This window comes from Rattus norvegicus, chromosome 7, assembly GCF_021556685.1.
Source record: "Rattus norvegicus strain SHRSP/BbbUtx chromosome 7, alternate assembly SHRSP_T2T, whole genome shotgun sequence".
NCBI classification, from domain to species: Eukaryota; Metazoa; Chordata; class Mammalia; order Rodentia; family Muridae; genus Rattus; species Rattus norvegicus.
Window position 1 is genome coordinate 76,650,908 of NC_141540.1, and position 21,513 is coordinate 76,672,420.

The 21,513-nt window shown below is 42.0% G+C and overlaps 1 protein-coding gene across 12 annotated transcripts in view; it reads left to right on the forward strand.

Annotated features, from left to right (window-relative positions):
- The window catches only part of Vps13b (vacuolar protein sorting 13 homolog B), a 570,082-nt gene that overhangs the window by 402,179 nt on the left and 146,390 nt on the right, over positions 1–21,513 (forward strand). For all 12 annotated transcript variants that reach the window (XM_087557395.1, XM_087557397.1, XM_087557399.1 and 9 more), the window contains 3 exons: positions 14,207–14,409; positions 15,928–16,135; positions 16,407–16,591. In XM_087557395.1, the coding sequence (XP_087413521.1) occupies positions 14,207–14,409; positions 15,928–16,135; positions 16,407–16,591 (596 nt within the window). The remainder of the gene's footprint in view (positions 1–14,206; positions 14,410–15,927; positions 16,136–16,406; positions 16,592–21,513) is intronic.

Below are 21,513 nucleotides of genomic sequence, written 5' to 3' on the forward strand. Positions count from 1 at the left end.
TTTAGGAGCTGAAATAGATTTGTAATTCTAGAGGAATCCTATGTGCTAAGTAATTCCTAGAGAAACACAATTGGGAATGTGCTGTAGGCATGTTCCCTTACTTGTCAAAGGGATCAAAAAAATGAATTTGCCTAATGACTTTTTTTTTATCATCTAAGCTGTTAGAAACCTATGGAAAGTATGTGGGGAAGGAGAATAATAATAGCTAATGTTTCCCCCAATCCCTGATACATTTGTGCAACCTAGAGAGCTTTCATATTCACTTTATTCATTTAAAAAATGATATAGTAGAAATTAACTGAGCTTGTTAAAAGAATTCCCAACTTCATTTTGCAGGATAAAATAAAACACTCCTAAACTCTGAGTGTTTCAAGGGACTTGAGTCTCTGTTACTCCACTCTGCAGACGCTTGTGCAGCCATGACTCATAGAACTAACCCCTCTGCTAGATGCTCACGTTCTCCCACGTGGCTTGATGAAATTGCCCTTACAGTCTGATTGTAGAGGTGATGCCTGTAATCTCACAGGAAATCTTACGAGTGCTCTGCCTGTAACAGCAATCGAAGTTAGAAATTGTATCTTGTGTTCTGAAATATTTTAAAGTCGACAGTATTTTGCTGATACCTGTTAAATCTAACTCCTAGTGTAGTATGTTCTTTAAAAGTTGCCACTTCCCCTAACGCGGGCACACAGTGCGGTTCCCTTTTGCTGTTTGAAGCATGTCATGTTGAAGACACTCGAAGTATGTAGTTATAAATTCTGAACTGACAGTCTCTTTCCACAGGAGGGTGGGGACTGAGCTCCCCTGTCAGAGTAATTTATGGCTCTATTAGGATGGCACGCCTTAGATTTCCTTAGATTTCCGCAGACGAGAGCACACAGTTGAGAGCTGTGAAATCATTGTCCTGAGGTTGCCTTGCTCTTTCTCAGCAAGAGGAAACGACAAAGAAAAGAGGATGTACCTTGAAGTACCTTGATACCACAGGGGAAGAACCTGAACCAGCTGGTTGGCTCTTAGAATTGGGAAGCCATTGACAAGACTCTGGCCATGGAGACTGAGGACTTTTCTCCCAGGCAGTGAGCTGTACTTAATTTTGTATATAAACAAAATAAGAGAAAGGCAGTATAGCCATTTTTCTCCATGAAATTAGAATGCCTCCCTCATGTTCACCACATTCAGGACCAGCAAAACATTTAACATAACAGAAGCTAGCTCTCCTTTCATGCTCTGCAAGTGAAACCAGGTCATTGGTGCAAAGTGGTGCTGCACTTCCTGCTGTGCCGAGATCCCTGAGGGAAGTCTGCCTTCTTTGGATGCTTCAGAGATGCATGTTAGCACGATGAGAAATTAATTTCTTGACAGTTAAAGACAGGAAAAATTTAGCTTTTAAGGGTCCACTGAGGATGGAAGCATAAATATAAGCTAGTTGACAGTTATACAAACCACCAATAATCCTTAATGAATACTGGATATGGGCATCAAGGCCCTGACGTTTTTGACACTCTGTCCCAAGTAGCTTAAACCCAACACTCAAGGAAAAGTGGAATGCTCACTGGTCTGTAACATCTGGGGTTTTATTTGTCATTTTGGAGTACCTGGCAAGCACAAAAAAGAATAAAAGGGGATTATCTTGACAATGAAATGAGTTACTGAATCTAGTGATAATGAAAAGCAGAAGAATTCTAATGCCTTTCTATAGTCCCTGAGGTAGAGGTACGTTTATGATTTTGCAGAAGTAAAATGTAGGCAGGCACAACAGATGGCCTAGAGTCCATGAAACACAATAGCTCCTCGTCCCTGGACTGGGCACCACTATTAATCCCAGGCAGATTCCCTCCTGTTACTCAATAATGAGGTTCAAAGTCGCTACTGATAGCTAGTATTGCCTCTCTTCACCCTGAAATTACTCATGACTACTTATTTTTATATATGAGGCTGGTTCTCTGCACATTCTGGGAAACTATTGAAGCATTCCTCCGAAAGTGGGAGGTCCTAAACTTTAAAATAAAATAAAAACTAGTAAAAACTATTATAATTTTCCCTATAATACTTCATATTATTTCTCTAATATGATGAAAAATAAAACCTAACTATATGAGACCCAACATTTAAATTTCTTTACTGAGATCATTATAATGTGTGAGTAGACAAACTATTTTTAGACAATAATGAACAGTATCAATCCTCAAGAAAGGTAAATTTTATGTTGGTGTGTATGATGTGTGTGTGGGGGGGAGGTTTACACATATGCCACAGCACTTGTGTAGGCCAGAAGACAATTCTGTGGACTTACTTCTAATGTTCTATCTGCACAGAGATTCTGGGGATCAGAATCAAATCATCAGCATGCACAGCCAGTGCCATTACACTGCCTCATCTCACCCGCCCAGAAAACGGTCTACACACACACACACACACACACACACACACACACACACACGCATACACACACACAAGGGGTGGGGGGAATGGGGGAATGAATATGAACATTTAGTATATTTAAAAACTAGTTGATTTTTTTGCTATTTGGACATGCTTATATAGAAGTCATTTATTTTGTTGAAACAATGAGGTCCACATCTTTGATTCTGTGATATACATTTGTTCTCTGATAAAAGGCTATGTCTATAAAAGGCTTATCATTTGTCAAGTACATTTTGTGTCTTAGTGCTGGTGTAGTCTCCAAATCTGCCCAACAGGGATCTTTTAAAACTCAGAGTATAGTAAGTTCAGATAAGTAGAAGATAACTGCTATATTGAATCTCCAGTGTATTCAAGGATGCATGCAAAATGACAGCTTTCTAATGAGCCTCAGAATGGAGCTGTCAGAGCAGTGTCCTGTGCAGTGGGGAACATGATGTACCTGCCCAGCCTTCTAGAGGGGGATGAGCTCACAGCAGGAAGATAACCATCTCTGACTTTTTCTTCTGATTCATCACTGACCTGAACTCTATTTGAACCTTGTTAGACAAAAAACAAACAAAATTCCTGGTCTAAACTATAAAATATAATTAAGCCCCTTTGAAACGATGTGTAAAAGAACATTGCTGCACCCCCACTTATAACCACTACCACCACCACAACCAATAAAGTTAAATCAAGCACTGCCTGTAATGGATTAAAATAATAAATGTCCCTGGATTTCGGTGTTTGAAGTGCTTGAAGAAAACAGGCTTCCAGCAGCCGGGGTAGCTGAATGTGGGAGAGACGTTTATTAACGATGAGTTCAAGGATGTGGCCTGTTTAACATCATTGCTTTCTGTTTACCGTGTGCTGCACAGCTCTTGTATTTTACACAGCCCACGTGTACCCATATATAATAATGGAAAGCCTTTTTGTTTTAGCAAAAGTATTGTTAATTGTATAAATAGGATTCTCTTGGGAAATCCTCATAAGACTGTTTCTTTTATGTAAGAAACTCTTACCATCATTATAATGCCCCGTGTAAATCTACCTTCAAACCTTTTCTCTACCAATATTAGCTTAGTTCTTTCAATCAAATTTAGTTACCAGATTCTGAAGTTAATCTAATTTCTTTGCCAGAATGATTTTGGCCTCAAGTGATATATTTTATCATAGTCCATAATAGTGACACTTGCCTGTCCTATATGATGCCAGGGTGTGGTGAAGCAGTTGCTTTCTGTTTCAATTTCTCTAAATTTGGTTGTATCTGGATTAAAAACAACTGATACAGACTTCACACATGATCACATCAGATCAGTATGTTTTGAGAGAAGAAAGGGGGCCTTTAAGACAACAAAATTGCTATCAGGTGACTCGAAATTCATTGCACAAAAGGTTACTGTGGAAGAAAGGTTCCAGCCCTAGTAATTAAGTGCCAGAGACATTTTCCTAGCAGCCTTCCTGCATCCTAATGATGACATCTGTTAGTCTAGTGGTCTGTGAAATGGGTGTGCTGTAGGTGTCCCAGCCCTGAAACTATGGGAAACTAAAGTGCTACAAAACTAAATGCCAAGTCAACCCTGCTCCATGCAGTGCTTTTGTGAAAGTATTGAGTTCTGCCTGTGCCACAGCAAACTGTCCTCCTGTCCACAGATGTGAGCGGGCTATGTGCTAGAGAGATTACTGGCACAGCAAGCCTGGCAGGACTTGATGAATGGAAATATATGAGATACTCTTTCATACCCTGGCTGGGCCCCTAGACCAGCTATGTTAGTGTAGCACGGTGAGACTGTGCGAGCTGGAGCAGGACAGCATTCATTCACAGTGCTGTTGCTACTTGCAGAATGAAGGAACAGTGCCCTAACTAGGAACAGTTTCTGTAAAGCAGTGCGTAAAGCAGATTGACAGACTCCACGTGCCTGCTACTTACGGGCCTTTTTTAAATCTCCTCTCCCTCTTCAACTGCACTATGCCACTTAAATGCTGAAGCCATCAGTCATTGAATCTTTGAGCTGAAAACATACTTTTTAAATCAAGAACCTCTTTGTCCATTCGTCCCATAAACCTTCTGGCCCAAATATATTGCACTTAATATTTACTAGATAGCAAGATACCAGCCTGATAGAATAGCAGCCACAAATAAAAACTTGAGTGCCTCTACAGCCCTGGGTTCACATTCCTAACTTGTAGGTTATTGGGAGCATTAAAATGATCTCATGGGCAATGAGTACTATGTGTCAGTAAATGTCAGTGGGTCCTGGGATTCAGCCCAGTGAGCTAGCTAGTCTTAATGCCTCGTTGGGTTAAGCCTGAAGAGGTAGACTTTCGCATGACGTTCATATGCAGTCTTCATCCATATGACTGGCTACAGAAGTCACCTAAGCAGACGTGGCAGCACACGCCTGTAAACCCAGCACTTGGAAGATAAGGCAGGAGGATCTGGAGCTCACAGCCAGTGGGGGCTACACAGTGAGACCTTGGCTTCCCAAAACACAGACCCAGCAGAACGTTCCTCATAGAATTAGCTACTGTGTCCATCGAAGAAATTTTACAAGTGTCGTTTACCATCCTTCCTCTCTAGGAAGGCTGTCATTTATTCTTCAGTGTGTGCTCGTATGTGCCAGTCTGCTTTCTTACAACATGTCCATAGGAGCCAATCAGATCTCACTTTCCCGATACACTCCTACAGTGTAAGACAGCAGGCATGGCAGCCGGCTGCAGGAGGGGAGTGAGCTTCCATCACTTTCTAATCTTCTTGCATTTTCATTTTCCAAGAACCAAGAGTTTTGTAACACGTCACAAAACTGTAACTTTCCTAGACTAGGGCAGAGTATGAGCAGCCAAAGTAGAGAGATGTTTCTTCTTTCATGAGAAATTCTCCTTTTATCTTTTCATTTTGTTTGGTTCTTTGTGGTTCTTTTCACATCATGTATCCCAGTCCTCCTTATCTTCCCTTCCTCCATATCCACCTGTGCCTTTGCAACCTTCCTCTCAAAAGAAAACAAAACAGCACCCCACACAAACATACACAAACACCTCACCAAGGATGCTACAGTGTGCCCCACAGTACACCCTTTGCCCAAGCAGCCTCACTTGCAGTGAGTTATTGGTCTGGTTCAAGGCCTCTGGCTTCTGCTACAATTCAATACCAGATCCTCACTGAGACTCCTATCTGATAATCCTGTTGTTACCTCATGTCATGGAGATCCTGCAACTTTAGATCTGAAGGACTGGCCCCTTCACGTGCTCCTGCAGTTCACAAATGAGGTAGTTAGATCCAAAGCCCTGGATCTAAGCCTCAGTGGTAGCTGACTTGGTCAGCCCACCAGCTTTCTTAAGCCCATGCCACCAGGACCAGCTCTCCAGCTCTGCCTAGGCGAGGGTTTGGGCAAGCTCTCCCTTCTGCTGCAGGTGATGAGGGACTGAGCAACTCTCCAGCACCTAAGCCACGGCAGAGCCAGTTCACCCACCTGCTACAGGTGTTGGGAGTGGGGGATGGAGGTGCCAGTTTATACCTGCCACCAGGGCCAGCTCTACTGTGCTGTGCAGGGAGGGGCAGGGACAGCTCTCTCACACTCAACCCGTCAGGCCTAGTTAGCTATCCTGGACCAGTGCACCAGAGCCACCTCTCCCATGCTGCCCAGGTGAGGTGCTCTCCCAATGCAGGCAAGGGATGTGACCAGCTCAACAGGGTGCTCAGACATCACCAGGCTGCAACCCAGACCACTGACATCTGAATGGCCTTCGGTGGCAACACAGGCCACAGCCATCAGCACAGGCCCAGACGTCACCATGACCCCTCCTCACATCCCAACTGTTCCTCACAACTGTAGCTTCCCCAGTTCCATATCTCTCTTCAGCACACTGCTTGGCTTAGCTCGCTCTCCCATCTTCTCTACCACATACTGCTCATCATAGTAGCACCAGGCAGGTGCTTGTGTCTCTTCCACCATCATCCCCAGGGGGGAGGGGATGGCAGGCATTTGGCTATCTCTAAATTCTCCTTTTACATAGAAGGGAGCAAAGAAAAACTTCTTCAAACCTATTTTCCTAGTCTCTGATATTTAGAAGACCAGGCTTGGATTAAAGCCAGGATCCAGTCTTATTCTCTAAATTGGACTGAGTAAGAGGTCTTGGTGACTGAAGTTCTCCCTACAAGAAATTAAAAGGTATCTTGGAAAAGGGCCACCAAGTGAAGTGTCATTTTCTGCTCTTTGTTCTGGGCATGGTCACCCTCTGTTCACTGAACAGTGGATATAGTCCCTTGTGGTATTGCATTACTTTATTGTGTATTTTTCTTATATTAATAGGCATAAAATGTTTATATAAGCTTATTGCAAAATTGAGTATAAGTAGGATCCAATCAGTTTGCACATTCTGTTTGAGGATGGAAAACAAGGTGGTTTTGGTTTTATACAACCAAGTGCTATATTTTATGTGCTTCACAATAATTTGAAGGAACATGAAATGGAAAGATTTTGGTTTTAGGGGATCTTAGTCATATTTTTGTGGATTATATTTAAAAGATTTTTTTCTTCCTTTTTGAGACATTCTGATGTTTCCCTGTTATGCTAATTTGCTTCTGGATGTTTCTAACATATGCTTGCTGATTTTTAGTGGCTGAAGATTACGTCCAGCTGGATTACAAACAAACAAACAAACAAACAAAACCTGGCTCTGCTCACTCGCCCCTGTGGTCATTGAGTAGTCTGGCAATAGGGTTCAGGAGCTCAGTTTAAGTTGTCCTTTGTGTAGATGGTGTGTGGAAAGGAGGGCTGTTACATGGGGGAGCTAGTCATCCTGATGCCCACAGGCTGGCTGTGCTTCTAAATGTTTTTCAAAACAAATGGCTTGCATTTATTGGTCCTCTAAAGGAGGAGTTTAAAGGTCATAAGACTGCTTGTTCCTTGAATGCAGTTTTTATGCTCACTAAAAAGTATGTCAATCTGCAAACAAAACAGGAACACTTGCCCCTCTGGATCCAAAATTTCTAGGCCACCAGAACCTAGGGTTGTGGGGACAGGAAACAGAAACTTACCTAGAGGGTCATTAGGAGTAATAGTGAGTGGAACTATCCCCTGTTCCACCCCTTGATTCCTGGACCCATGGGTCCTGGCTATGGGAAAAACTGTACCATATGTCAGATGCTGATTCAAAGCATATACTGTCTTCTGAAGAACTCTGCCCCAACCCTCCATGCTGCTGCCACCTAATTGGTGTTCTAACTGTGTCTTCAAAAGGCCATTCCATATTTCTATCAGACCAGCTGCTTCAGGGTGGTGGGGAACATGGTAAGACCAGTGGATTCCATGATCGTGGGCCCGCTGTCACACTTCCCTGGCTGTGAAATGAGTTTCTTGGTCAGAAGCAATACTATGTGGAATACCATGATGGTGGATAAGGCATTCTGTAAGTCCAGGGATGGTAGTTTTGGCAGAAGCGTTATGTGCAGGAAAGGCAAATCCATAAACAGGGTAAGTATTTATTCTAGTAAGAACAAAACGTCCTCTCCATGGAGAAAATGGTCCAATGTAGACAACCTGCCACCAAGAATGGTACCATATCTGAGGCTCAGTGTTAGTTCACAGCAGCTGTAGCCAGGTCAGCCTTGGTGAGTGGAAGTCCATGATGTTGAGCGCAAGCATAACCTCCATCTTGGCCACCAGGGCCACTTTGTTCATGTACCTATTGAGCATTGACAGGGATGGCTGGGGAAAGAGGTTGGCTGTCCATAGAATAGATCATCTTATCCACTTGATTATTGAACTCCTCCTCAGCTGAAGAAACTTTTTGGCGAGCATTTATATGAGACACAAATATCTTCATGGCCTTTGCCCATTTGGAGAGATCTGTCTACAAACTTCTTTCCCAGATGTCTTTCTTACCAATTTTCCAATCATGATCTTTCCAAGGCCTTGACCATCCAGCCAATCCATTGACTACAGCCCATGAATCAGTGAATAATTATAAATCTGGCCATTTATTTGTTCAAACAAACTGTAATGTTATGTGTACTGCCCAAAGTTCTGCCCACTGTGAAGGTTTTCTTTCACCTGTATCTTTCAGAGTTGTCCTGGAAAGGGGTTGTAATACATCTGCCCACTTCTGAGTGGTGCCTGCATAACGTGCATAGCTGCCAGTAAACTAGGTCCTAGTCTTGTCTTCCTCAGTCAGCTGATCATAGGGAACACCCCATGAGGCTATAGTTGGGTGATCACCAAGAGCAGCAGCAGTGGAGTGGAGTCAACCAGAGCCTAGAGTGCTGCAGAGGGCAGAGGTGGAGATGTGACCCAAGCCCTTTGGAGGAGCCCAGAAGACCATGAGTGGATCCTAGACTACTGGAACAAGAAGCTGTGAAGTTGAAGTTGCCCTGGAGACCCCAAGATGTTTCAGATGCCAGAGCCATGGGCTGTCTGCTGAGGAAAGCTGCTAACAGGGAGTGGAACCAGCCCAGGAGAGAGAAGTGTGTTGGAGTCAACAGAGATGAAAAATAAGTTGAAAATGCAGAGTTTGAAGTTTGTCCGGCTGGTTTCCTGTCTTGCTTTGGGGATTATAGTTACCTGATTGGATGAATCTCAGGAGACTTTGAACTTTGGACTTTTAACATTGTTGCTACTGCTATAGACCATGGGGCTTTAGAAGTTGGACTAAATATATTTTTTAAATTATGCTATGGCTAGGTATGGCCCCCTAGACTCATGAACAAGCCTATGGGGGCCAGAGAGTAGAATGTGATGGTTTATATATGCTTGGTCCAGGGAGTGGCACTATTAGGAAGTGTAGCCTTGTTAGAGTAGCTGCCTGGAAGTCAGTATTTTCCTAGCAGCCTCAGCTCCTCCTGCACCATGCCTGCCTGGACACTGCCATGCCCCCACCTTGATGATGATGGATTGAACCTCTGAACCTGTAAGCCATCTGGTTAAATGTTAAATGTTGTCCTTTATAAGAGTTGCCTTGGGCATGGTGTCTGTTTGCAGCGGTAAAACCCTAACTAAGACAGTTTTCTAAAACAAATGAAAAATATAAACACAATTTTGAAAGAGGTAGATCAGTTGAAAACATGCACAGACAAGCACTCTTGAAGAGAGAGGAGACAGAAGTTACACACTTGATCAGAGTGACCTAGTCACATGGTTACTGAAGGCAGCATTGGATCTTGGAACAGGAAAAGAGTTATTAGAGAAACCAGTGAGATTCTTAGAATGTCTGTTGCCACACCACTATCAGTGTGCTTGTTCCGACTATACCCTGGGTTCAGAGACATTAGGTGAAGGACATAACTTTACTGGAAGTCTGAATTTCAGAACGTGAAGTTTTAGAAATGGCTTGGTCAGTGGGATGAGGTGGTTTATGCCTTTAGTTTCCGTGCTTAGGAGGCAGAGGTGTGTGGGTTTCTATGAGTTCAAGGCCAGCCTGGTCCACTTAGTTTCTGGCCAGCTAACATCTACCTAGTGAGACTTTGTCACAAATCTAACAAAATAAGAAGGCTAGGTCTCTAGTTAAAGAAGTAATTTTAATAACATTTATTATTTTAAAGGTTATAATAATTTCATATCTTTCAGTTGAGAAATATTTTTAATTTTAAAAAATAATTTCTTCTAACATTTGAAAATTTAGGGAATAAATTATAATTTCCATTGTGGACATGGTGTCCAACAGTGCAGAAGTCCACCTTAACTTACCTTTTCTTAAGTGGCGGGTCCATGGGTGTGCTTCATTCTAGCCTGAGAAAGCCCTTCAGTGTGTTCTCTAATGACTAAAGCCAGAATGGAGGGAGGCTGCTGCAGAGACTGCTTCCTTAGGACAGAAGAAAGGGGAGGAGCACAGATATCCCTGCCGTGAGTCCTGTCACCACATGGTAGCTTTTAAAAACATGTGACAGATACACTGTTATAAATTCACTGGCAGATACTTGTGGGTAAACCTGTCTGTGCTGTCACAGACAACCAGGTCCCTTACTGGGGAGCAGTCATGGTGGGTTGATGTGTTATTAGTGCGGCAGGGCAGGTAGGGAAGACTCATGGCAATGGATTGAGTTAGTCCTCTAAGTCTCAAAAGTGAACCACACCTAACCTTTTAGGTATATGACCAGAAAAAAAAAAAAAAAGAAAGGTGATGAAAAAAGGACCAGGCATGCATGTATTCGTGGGGCGTGCATTTTCCTGGTGCGTTTTGGCATGCCTCTTTCTAGGCTCTAGTAACACGATCCTAGTAATTTCTTCATCATTTTATTCATCTATGTATTTGTATTTTCTTGGAAGTCACTCAAGTGTTTATTGTTATCATCTTGGCGTTCACTGAAGTGTTTCTTTGTTTTTTTTTAACTCTCTGGAATAGAGGATAGAGTTTATCATTGTTGTTCTAAATTCTGTGTCCAGGTGTTCATCTAAGTACTTCTACTCACACAGCACTTCTGTAGGATTAGTGAGTTTCAAGGGAGACATGCGAGGTTGTCCGTTCACATGGTTTCTGCTGTTTTATCCGGCATGTGGTCCTGCACCTGTTGTGATAATATGGCTTTCCTCAGACTGAGGAGCTGTAGAAGCCAAGTTAGGCTGAGTACAGCTAGGGATGAGCTGATCGATGGTCTGGACCTAGGCCTATGAGTGTGAAGATGCCCGCATGCAGCAGTGGGGTGGATAGAGAGCAGATGAGAGAGGAAAGAAGCTACTTTCCAAGCAAAGGTAACTGGGAACTAGGCTTGTGGGTCTGGTGATGGAGGGTAAGAAGAAATGACTTCCCCACTTGCTTGGCAAAGGTGGGCTCAGGAATAAAGGTTTGTTCAAGGGCAGACAGTCTGATACTTGCTTGTGAGTTTTCACATGGTAGAGTGTTTGAAACCATGGTATTAATTCTCAGTGCCATTTCTCTGCTTAAATAAGTCAGTGTTAGTAAGGCGAATAAGACACAAGCAAGCGCAAACTGTAAATGATTAGGAAAATCAGAGCAGAAAAGAGGACAAGGCTCTGGGGGAAGTTTAGGAGACCAGACAGAGGACAGATGAACAGCAACATTCTAAATCAAAATATAAGAATTGATAGGACATAAAGTGGGTTTTTATAATGCAAGAACAAAAGCGTTTATAAGCTAACAAGGAAGTGTTTGTGTTCCCCAGCACTTCATTTGCCTGGCACTACATTATCTTGTTGGTTGACTCTAACCTCCTAGTACTTAGAGAACTCAGAGCCCCGGTGATCTGCTGTAAAAAAAATTCTAAATGAGTTCTTTTTCTTGTCGTACTAAATGTATGGTAGGTAACTAGTAAATAGTTCAATAATGAATGTCCAAAGTCCTAATGAATAGATAACAGGAGAGTGGCCCTTGTCTGAGTTAGACTTGGCTATATGGACACTGTCAAAACAACCAAGTTACCATATAGCCTTGGAAACCAAGTCAGGTTCACTAAAGTTGGCATGAAAAGAAGATTGACACTCAACCTTTCAAAATCCAGCTGTCTAGAAGACATGTATCAGATGCTGTGGAGACAGATTTGTCTTTAAAATGCTCTATGAGAACCTGAGGACCCAGATTTGATTGCCCAGCACTTGCATTAAAAAGTTGATGTGGTGGTAATTTGTAATTCCAGTGCTGGGGAAATAGAGGCCAGAGTATTCCTGGGGCTTAGTAGCCAGCCAAACTAGCCTGTTTGGAGAGCTACAATTCCCAGAAAGAGGCACTGTCCCAAAAACAAAGGTAGAAGGACATCTGACCTTCCCATGCAAATGCACACATCAACATGTGTATGCACACACACGCACCACACACACACACACACACACACACACACACACACACACACACACACACCAGCAAACACACATATACTAGCACTAGATCTATGTTATAATGAGGTACCTAAAGGCCTGGAGGCTTAGCCAATGAACTTTCCTTCCCAGACACTCCTCCTTGCAAAAGTATTTAATCTCAGACCCACCATAAGAAATGGGGTATGATTTTACTCATCCACTTTCCTCCATGACAATAAATGTCTTAAAATTGTCTTCTCATGGGGATTCGCTATGGGTAGTTATGGAGAAGGCCTTTGCCTACAGAGCCACCGTCTAATCTCCAGTAGAAGGCCCCCCTGCACTCCCAGCCATGACTGCCAAACCAAGCTCAAGCTCAAGCCCGCCAAAGACTCTCCCCTGCGGGACCACCTGGAGCCCCCCTCTTTTACCCCTAGGCCCCAGGCTACATCCAGCCCCAGCCTCCACCTTGTTCTCAGCAATTCAGCAGCTCCCAGTGGTGCCTGGATGCCCAAGAGCCTGAGAACCAATGGCCCTGGCCTGCTTGCAGACTTGGGAACCCCTTCTGTACCAGGAACCTCACTCAGACTGTGCTTCCCCATCCCGGTGAAGTGTCCTGTGGCTTCCCTACAGCCTGACACATGTGGTCAACTTCCAGTGTTCTACTCCCCAGTGGTCATGCCTGTGGTGGAGCAGACGCAGGACCCCAATAACCCTACAGAGGTAGATCAAAAACACTAACTTAAAGGTATAATTTCCAGTGAATATAGTTCGTTTAATTTAAGCCACAAATAATAATACTGAATTTTGATTCATAAAGTGAGTATTTAGGGTTCCATATTAGTACAAAAAAAACTCACGGTAATTGTAAAAATTAAGTTTCAGCAGTACATGTTTGATAAAAAGATTTAATTGATTTCTCAACATGGTAACTTTTTACCATGCTATAGCCCAGACACATGTGGCTCTCATGCCTTCCATGGAGGATCTAAAGATGTGTATCTTATTTCCACAGAAAGTACGAACAACATATGAAATTTTCAATTCTCCACAGAACTGTAAAGTCATTATGGGTGCTGTACTTTGAAAAGGCATGGTTGGGGATTTAGCTCAGTGGTAGAGCGCTTGCCTAGCAAGCACAAGGCCCTGGGTTCGGTCCCCAGCTCAAAAAAAAAAAAGAAAAGGCATACACCCTGGATCTAAGGTGTTTCCTAATCTTTCATCTTTTTGCAGGATCAAATAGCATTAGGAAAATAATCCCTATGTATTATGCCTCTGGCCTGGTGAAATTCAATTTTCATAATGACAATTTAGAATATGAGTTTCTTGGGAGCAAAATGAACTGGCCCCTTGCTCTGTGCTCTTGAGTTTCTTGAAGTCTGCTGTAGTCTTTGTGGAAAGGTTTTCATCAACGCTCCCACTCCAAGTTCAAAAGGAAACCTACATTTTAAAGTGTATTCCTTTTCTGGGTGTGTTTACTTTGAACTATAGCATACACTGTTCCTCATAAATCTAACCTGCCACTATCTGTTCTAAGACTTTATAAACCCCAAGTGGTTATGATGTGTGAAGTTTGGATTAAAGTTTTTAGGAAGCATATGTTAGGTATTTTGATTGTTTTGAATTTTAACATGGGCCAACCCAAACCTTAAGTGTCTAGCAAAGTAATATACTGTACTCTGTTGCTGTAAGAAATCATAGAAAATTGCCCAATCACATCATGCTAATAATGGACAAGTGAAGCAGCCACTCTTATCCTTAGTGTCCGTGTTGGAAAAACTTGCACAATTTAATGAAAATGTCTTCGCTCATAAAACCTAAAGTGCTCACACATGGAAAAAGTCATGTTTTGACAAATAGCACTTTCTTAGGAATGTGAATGTCTACCTGCTTCATAACTAGAATTCTATAGTAATGGCATGAAACTGGCGGAAAGCCAACTGGGAAGACCTGGAAAGGAGGACTCAGCATTGTTTAAAGTCCCACCTAGTCCTTCCCTGACCTGTGTGTGTGAGGGAATAATTACACTGTGCACTGTTTCCACGTCTCTCCTTCAGGTGCAAGCCTTGGATCATCATTCCTCCTCAACATTAGTGATGCTCTCCTTAAAACAAGCCTCAAGGAGAGAAGTCGGATTCTCATAGGACCATTTTCTGCTGCTGTCAATCTGGAAGCTAAATGGTGTAAACACAGTGGTAATCCAGGGCCACAACAGTCCATACCAAAAATATCCATGGATTTAAGAGGTGGTCTGCTACAGGTCTGTGTTTTCCCGTGCACTTTTAACTACCCTGTGTTTTGTTTTGTTTTGAAGTACTTCACTAAAATTTAATTTTTGAGTATGGTGCCTCTTTAACTTTAACAGTGCTATTGAAGAGTGAGTCCTATACAGTTCAATTTACCTGTTTTGACAGCATGTTCAATGGGTCAGGTTTAGTTATAATTGTTGTTTGTATATTAACGGCTTGTGATCCTCATCACCATGGTCAATTTTAGAGCAGTTTCTTACCGTTCATTCATCAGCTGAAGAAGTCTTTCCACTTTGAACTATTCTACTTTGAACTGAACAGGTAATGTTTCTGTGACCATCTGCAGACAAGTTTTTCCATGGACACCCGTTTTTGTTTCCTTTGGCTATATACTGGCAGGGGAAATGCTAGTTGGACATTTTGAATGGTGGGGTCTTGTCATTATAGAGTAGTCAGCATGCATCAAGCAGTGTTGTAGAAAGTCTATCATGGTCACAGGAATTTCCAGCCTCTTACAGTGTGCTTATTCGTGGTGTATGTGAGCATCTGTCCTGTCTCTCAATAGCACATGGGTAGGTACCTGTCAACTTCATCTTCACGCGCCTTCATGTACCAGGATTCACACTGTTATAAAACTGGAGTTTATCAGTAAAGGGAGTGTATTAAGCGGAAATGTCTTAAACTCATCAAAAAGTTATAATTTTTCAACTCACTTCTTTTACTGACATGATTCACAATTTGGGGACATTCCCAAGAAAGTATTTTGTGGCTTTGAAAAGGCTTTTGTGCAACTTCATATTGAATTTTAACTGTACTATATTTTTCTGAGGCAAAAAGTAAACATTAAGAACAGTTATAAGAGAAAAACAAAGTTTATCCTCTGTATTCTAGCAACTTGACACTAATTATTGTGCCTCACTGGTCAAGATAGCTTTACAGCTCTATCCTTGGCTCTCAGACTCATCAGATGCTAAACACTGGATTGTCAGGGTGGAGTTGTACGTTGACAGTGTCACTAAACACAGACTCTGGGAGCCTTCTAAATTCAAGTCCGTTGGTCAGCTTCCTTTTCTCTTGCTAGAAAGCAGCCATATGGCCAGGACTATTCAGTTTCATGACAAAGGGAAGAAGCTATTCCATGGGGCTGTTAGTATCATTTGATTAATATTTGACCTAGAGAAGCTGTGTTTCCTAATTTTGCCCTTTAAGACTTTAAGAATGTTTCTTTTTGCCTTGCTAAATGAATTCACAAATAGTACTATACAGCAATATAATATCTATCACCATTAATCTATAGCTTAAAATTTGTTATCCATACAATATGTAATTTTTGACTGTTGTTTATTTATTCAAGCATTAGAATTCCAAACAATAAATTATTAATTCTTAGAAACTATAGTTTATTATCAGTAATTAAACTGAGCATGATTATAGTCTCATATTAATTCAAACATGACAACATGGTACATAATTATCCTCAAGGGATGTTTTTATTTAAACACTGTTAACTTTTTCACACCCTTTTGAAGGTTTTCTGGGGTCAAGAACATTTGAATTGCTTGGCTCTTCTCCATGAATTATTCGATGGTTATCTTAAGGAGGAAGGCAAGTCTGAAATGCCAGTTCCTGAATCAGCACCCCAAACACCATCTCCTATGGAAAAGGCTCAAGCTTTTAAGACTGAACAAAGTTCAGATGACCTGCGGACAGGCATCTTTCAGTACATACAGGATGCAGGTAAGTGTCAGCTGCAGGAGCGACAGTGCTGGTGCCCAGCTGTACTTTGAAATGAGTGCAGTAAATAGCGCCATGGAGCCCTTGACAGCACCTTCGCCCCACTACAGTAGGGAAGACATATATACCAATCATTCCCTAAAACGTACTTTCCCCATCGCAAATCCTATTTAAACTGACCAGTTAGTTTCTTTGTGTGGTTTTCTTTTATTCTCTCTCTGAGAAACCAACATGTTCCTTCTTAAAAACTTAACAATTTGTTTTTATTTGGCAGAACCTTTGAAACTCCCTGGTATGAATGAAGTATTGTTTTATAATGAAACAGAAGAGAGTCCCGGGATGATGCTGTGGAGGTACCCAGAGCCTCGAGTGCTCACCCTCATACGGATAACTCCCGTGCCTTTCAACACCACAGAGGATCCAGATATTAGCACAGCAGACCTGGGCGACGTGCTGCAGGTGTGTAGAGGCTGGGTTTGTCTTTTCCAAAGTAAAAGCATTATGAGGAAATGCTTAGAGCATACCTCTTACATCAGTCATAGCAAAGATAGGTACATTACTTGTGTACTGTATTTATATATGCATGTGTAGGAAGGAGAACTGTAGCATTTCCAGGGGCCCAGGCAGCATGCAGGAAGCTTGGTGATTGTCAGCAGCCAGAGTCAGTATCAGGTCATGTAATGTTTCTAACTTAATAAAAATATAAGGAACCAAGATATGAGCAAAGTTCAAAGTCAAAGAGGCGCTAGGGAACAAGACAGTGCTTCAGATTCTGGAAGCTGACGAGAGCTTGCTCTAGAATTCACATTATGGTTAAAGGAACCAGGCTGGAGAAGCAGAGAGAAGCCCTTATGCCAAGCTCCTGAAGTGCTGGAGCTGTCCTCATGGTCTGTCTGTGAGGACCAGAGTTTAACTTGGGGCTGGGAGTGGGTCTCATTGATAGAAACAACTCGTAAGTTGCAATCTTAGAATCATATAAGCTGTCTTATTTCCTTGGAGAAGTTGAGAACAGGAAATTTGTAGATTGGCCATAGCTCAGATCAACTTGGATTTCATCGTTTGTATATAAAATGCCAAACCTAGAGTTGCTCTTAGGGATCAGAGAGCAACTGAGACAGGCTCGCGTATGTGTCAGAGCCTCACTCTAGCACTGAGGGAGAGGAGTCTCCCTACTTCCTGTTCCCACAGTTGTTTTATTGCAGTGGTCTCAAAGTCTGTGCTGGACGCTCAGGGATGTTAAATGGCTGGTCCTAGATGGAAGGAATGTATGAAACAGGGGCTCTTGGTCAGTTCAGTGCAAGTAGTGTGCGCTTTGAAGTCTCTTCTCCTGGCTGTTTGAATTACCAACTCAGTTTCCTTTGGTAAACTTCTGATCTGTAGCTTCTATTTCCTTGTCTAAAAGTAATGATATATACCAATTATTTACAATAAATAGGACATTATAGCTAATATTCTTAAGTAAATGTCTTTGCACATAGTGAGGTCTTAAATACTCATTCCCCCTCTCTCCTCATTTCACACAAATCCCTCGAGAGTATTAAGAGACTACTCAGTGTCATTGTAGCCTCTTCTCCCGTCCAGCCTAGCCTTCTCACACCCTCTGGGAACAGATGGATTGTACAGTTCCCTGAGGGAAACCTCCATGACTCTGTTACCTGCTGTGCCTGCATGAAGCCTGTTAGGCCCTGGACTGGGAGCATGCCTGCTCGGTGAACGAGCCTCCTCAGTATTCCCCAAACCAGCCTTAACTACCCACTTTCCCTTGTCTAGTTTGATTTCTGTTGTGACAAACACCATGACCAAAGCAGACTGGGGGCAGAACGGGTTTATTTCAGTTTACACTTCTAGGTCACGGCCTACCCCTGGAGGAAGTCAGGATAGGAACTCAAGCAGAAGCCACAGAGGACTAGTGTTTACTAGCTTTCTCTCCTGGCTTGTGATCTGCTTGCTTCTTAATCCAGCCTTCCTAGATCAATTAACAATCACTAAAATGCTCCTGAGACATGCCTACAGGCCAACCTGATCTGTGTAACTCCTCACTTGGTTCCCTCTACCCTCCTGGCTCTATAATTTGTGTCAAGTTGATAATAAAAATAAAATAATAAAATAAAACAAGCCCGCATGCCTTGAATTTCTCCTCTCCTAGAAACTGAAATCCTGTCTACTCTTAGAACAGTGTGTCTAAATGTGCTGTCCTCCTCCTGAAATCCTGGAGCGTTCATGCCACTACTGTGCTGCTGCTGCTGCTGCTGCTGCTGCTGCTGCTGCTGCTGCTGCTGCTGCTGCTGCTGCTGCTGTTCATTTTATTCATTCATTGCCTTCTAATCCTGTCCCTTCTCAGATTGTGTATCTCAAGGAGTGGGCCGTATCTAGCTTACCACTCTGTTCCCCATAGTAGCCAGTGCAACAGAGTTGCTCAAAAATTGTTAGTGTAGATCCATAGATGCAGTTCCTGCTGCCTGCTGTGCAGGGGTGCTGCGTGCATTGACACTGTGGTGGTAAAGTGTACACACTGACGTCTGAAGGAAGCTGTGTCAGCATGGAGCATGCTGTGCTTCCGTGGCATGTGACATGAACTCACTATACACCACAGGCTCTTGGTGAGCTCATTCAGTACTTGGCCAAGACCATTTTCCCTAACAGAGGCTATTTCCTGAACACCAGAACAAGGCTATCTGTTGGCCTTATTCCTAAAAACAGAATTGAGTTTTGATTACTTTTCCTTCATGGCCATTAGTTCACTAAAACTTAAGCTTCTGACTCTTCCAATTTATAGGCTAGCATACCACCATGATATACCATCACTATTAATGAGATATATAAAGAAATTCTTCATATCTTATTTTGGAATCCTAAAGGAAGATATAAGAAAATGATAATATTCATCTAACCATAGGTTCTAACTAAAAACCTGAGCTCATAATAACCATAATGAACTTATTTTGTGTCCATTTATAATTTTATTACGTAAATTTTAAGGTTATAATACTGACATGTCATCAAAAGTAGGATCTGTCAAGTGAACTAAGATGAAAACGTAGATGGTATAATCAGTAAGAACTGGGGTTGGGTCCTGCCACAGCCTGGAATGAGTGTGGAGGGCTGTGTTGTAAACGGACTCAAGTATAAGAACTTTCTGTTAATGTGGTTGTGTCTGGCAGTTCTCAGGTTTTCCTCTCCCTCACGCTACTGAATCTGTTAAGGATTCTGCTTTACAAAGTCTACCTCCAAGAGTTCCCAATGTATTTTTTTTTTCGAGATAGGGTCTTGCTGTTCAGCCTTGGTTAACCTGGTATTTGCTCTGTGTATAAACCACAGTGGGCTTGAACTCAGTGAGCTCCACCTGTCCCTACCTTTAATCCCAGCACTTGGGAGGCAGAGGAGGTGGATTTCTTGATCCAGTTTGAGGACAGCCAGAGCTACACAGAGAAACCCTGTCTTGAAAAACAAAACAAACAAAGAAAAAGTAATAAAACACAACCTAGGCTTAAAGAATACCACCACACATGGATGGATATTTTAATTTTCATATAGGTCTATTATGTTATTTTTATGTGAGGGGATAATATTTAGTTTGGCTGATTGTTATACACAGCATATTAATGAGAAAACAAGAATACAGTATTGATAGAACAAGAACTAACTTTAAAATGTCTTTTTAATTATGTCTGTGGGTGTATATATTTGAACGCTGGTACCAGCAGAGGCCAGAGACATCACAGCTCTTGGAGCTGGATGTCAGTCACTTGTAATCTGCCTGGTGTGGGTATCGTGAGTGAGCTCATCACCTCTGGAAGAAAAGCAGGTGCTAACCACTGAGCTAGCTAGCGCTCTCTCTCTCTCTCTCTCTATCTCTCTCTCTCTCTCTCTCTCTCTCTCTCTCTCTCTCTCTCTCTCTCTCTTGAACTTAGTGAGCTCTCTCTCCGGCTAGCCCCCTTGAGTAAACTATCTTTAACCAAGAAAGTGCTTTGACAGTTTATTAGTAACACATTTATTTCCCCCTCTGAAATTTGCCCTTCAGATGTCAAGAATTCCCAAATTGAATGATTTTTCTTCCTTCGTGAAATCTTCAGTTAATTTGTAATGCTTTTGAGAACAGAAATCGTGTTTAAAAATTCTTAAAGGAATCTGTACAGGAGATAGGCAGAAACAAGGCAGGGCTGGAGAGATGACTCCGTGGTTAAGACCACTCACTGTCTGCTCTTCCAAAGGTCACGAGTTCAATCCCCAGCAACCACATGTTGGGTTCATAACCATCTGATGCCCTCTTCTCGCCTCTTCTCCTGTGTCAGCAACAGTATGCTCATATACATTTAATAAATAAATCTTAAAAAAAAAGAATAAGAAACAAGGCAAAGTCAGTGGTGTTGTTCATTTATTCTGATGGAGAAAAAGAATCTTATGCCAAAGAAGTCACTTATGCTCAGTTCTTTTCATTTATGAACTTTAAAATTCAGGAAGTTGGTTTTTCTTTTTCTTTTTTTGTTGTCTTTTTGGAAGATCCATTTTTAATTATGTGTATATGTGTGTATCTGCATGTGGGAACGTGCACATGTGAGTGCAGGTATCTAAGGAGGCCAGAAGACGGTATCAGGTCCCCTGGACCTGGAGTAACAGCCAGTAGTCAGCCATCCAATAAAGGTACTAGGAACTGAGGCAGTACTCTGAAGAGCAGGTAAGTACTCTGAGCTGCTGAGCCTTCTCTGTAATCCCAGAAAAATTAGTTTTCAATGTAACACGAATATAACTGTAAAAATCAAAGTGAAGCCACTTTGAATAGATAGCAAAATAACTTAGGATTGGGCATCATCTTCCTTTGGGAGAATGGCTAGCATGGAGGATAGGAACCCAGGGAGTGCCTTTGAGGAAGGGCCATCCTCAAAGAGGGCTCTAGAAGGACTCCTCCCTAAAAAGGAACAAAGAACGGAAAAAAAAAAAAAACAGAAACAATAGAATATTTTTGCTATGTTTTTTTCTAGATTCTCCTCTTGCTCCTGCCATGATGATTCATGCCACTTTAATCCCTTCTCTCTCTCCCCTGCCATCCAAGATACATATGATGTCATTCCTTATCACAGTTACTTTAAAGTTAGCACTTCCCTTGGCCAGTACAACAGCTCTGTGGCACAGCGGTGTGTGCCACATAAGCTCACTTTGCATGTCATGTTTGGCCTCTTTTTTTTTTTTTTTTTTTTTTTTTTTTGTGCTTATATCTTTTTTTTGTGTGTGTGTGCTTATATCTTTTTTTTTTATTAACTTGAGTATTTCTTTTTTTTTTTTTCCTTTTGTATATTTCTTATATTTGGTATTTACTGAGTCCTAATGCAGAAACCAGTGGTTCATTATACTTTTGTTCTCTTTCTTTTTTGTCTTATGCCTCT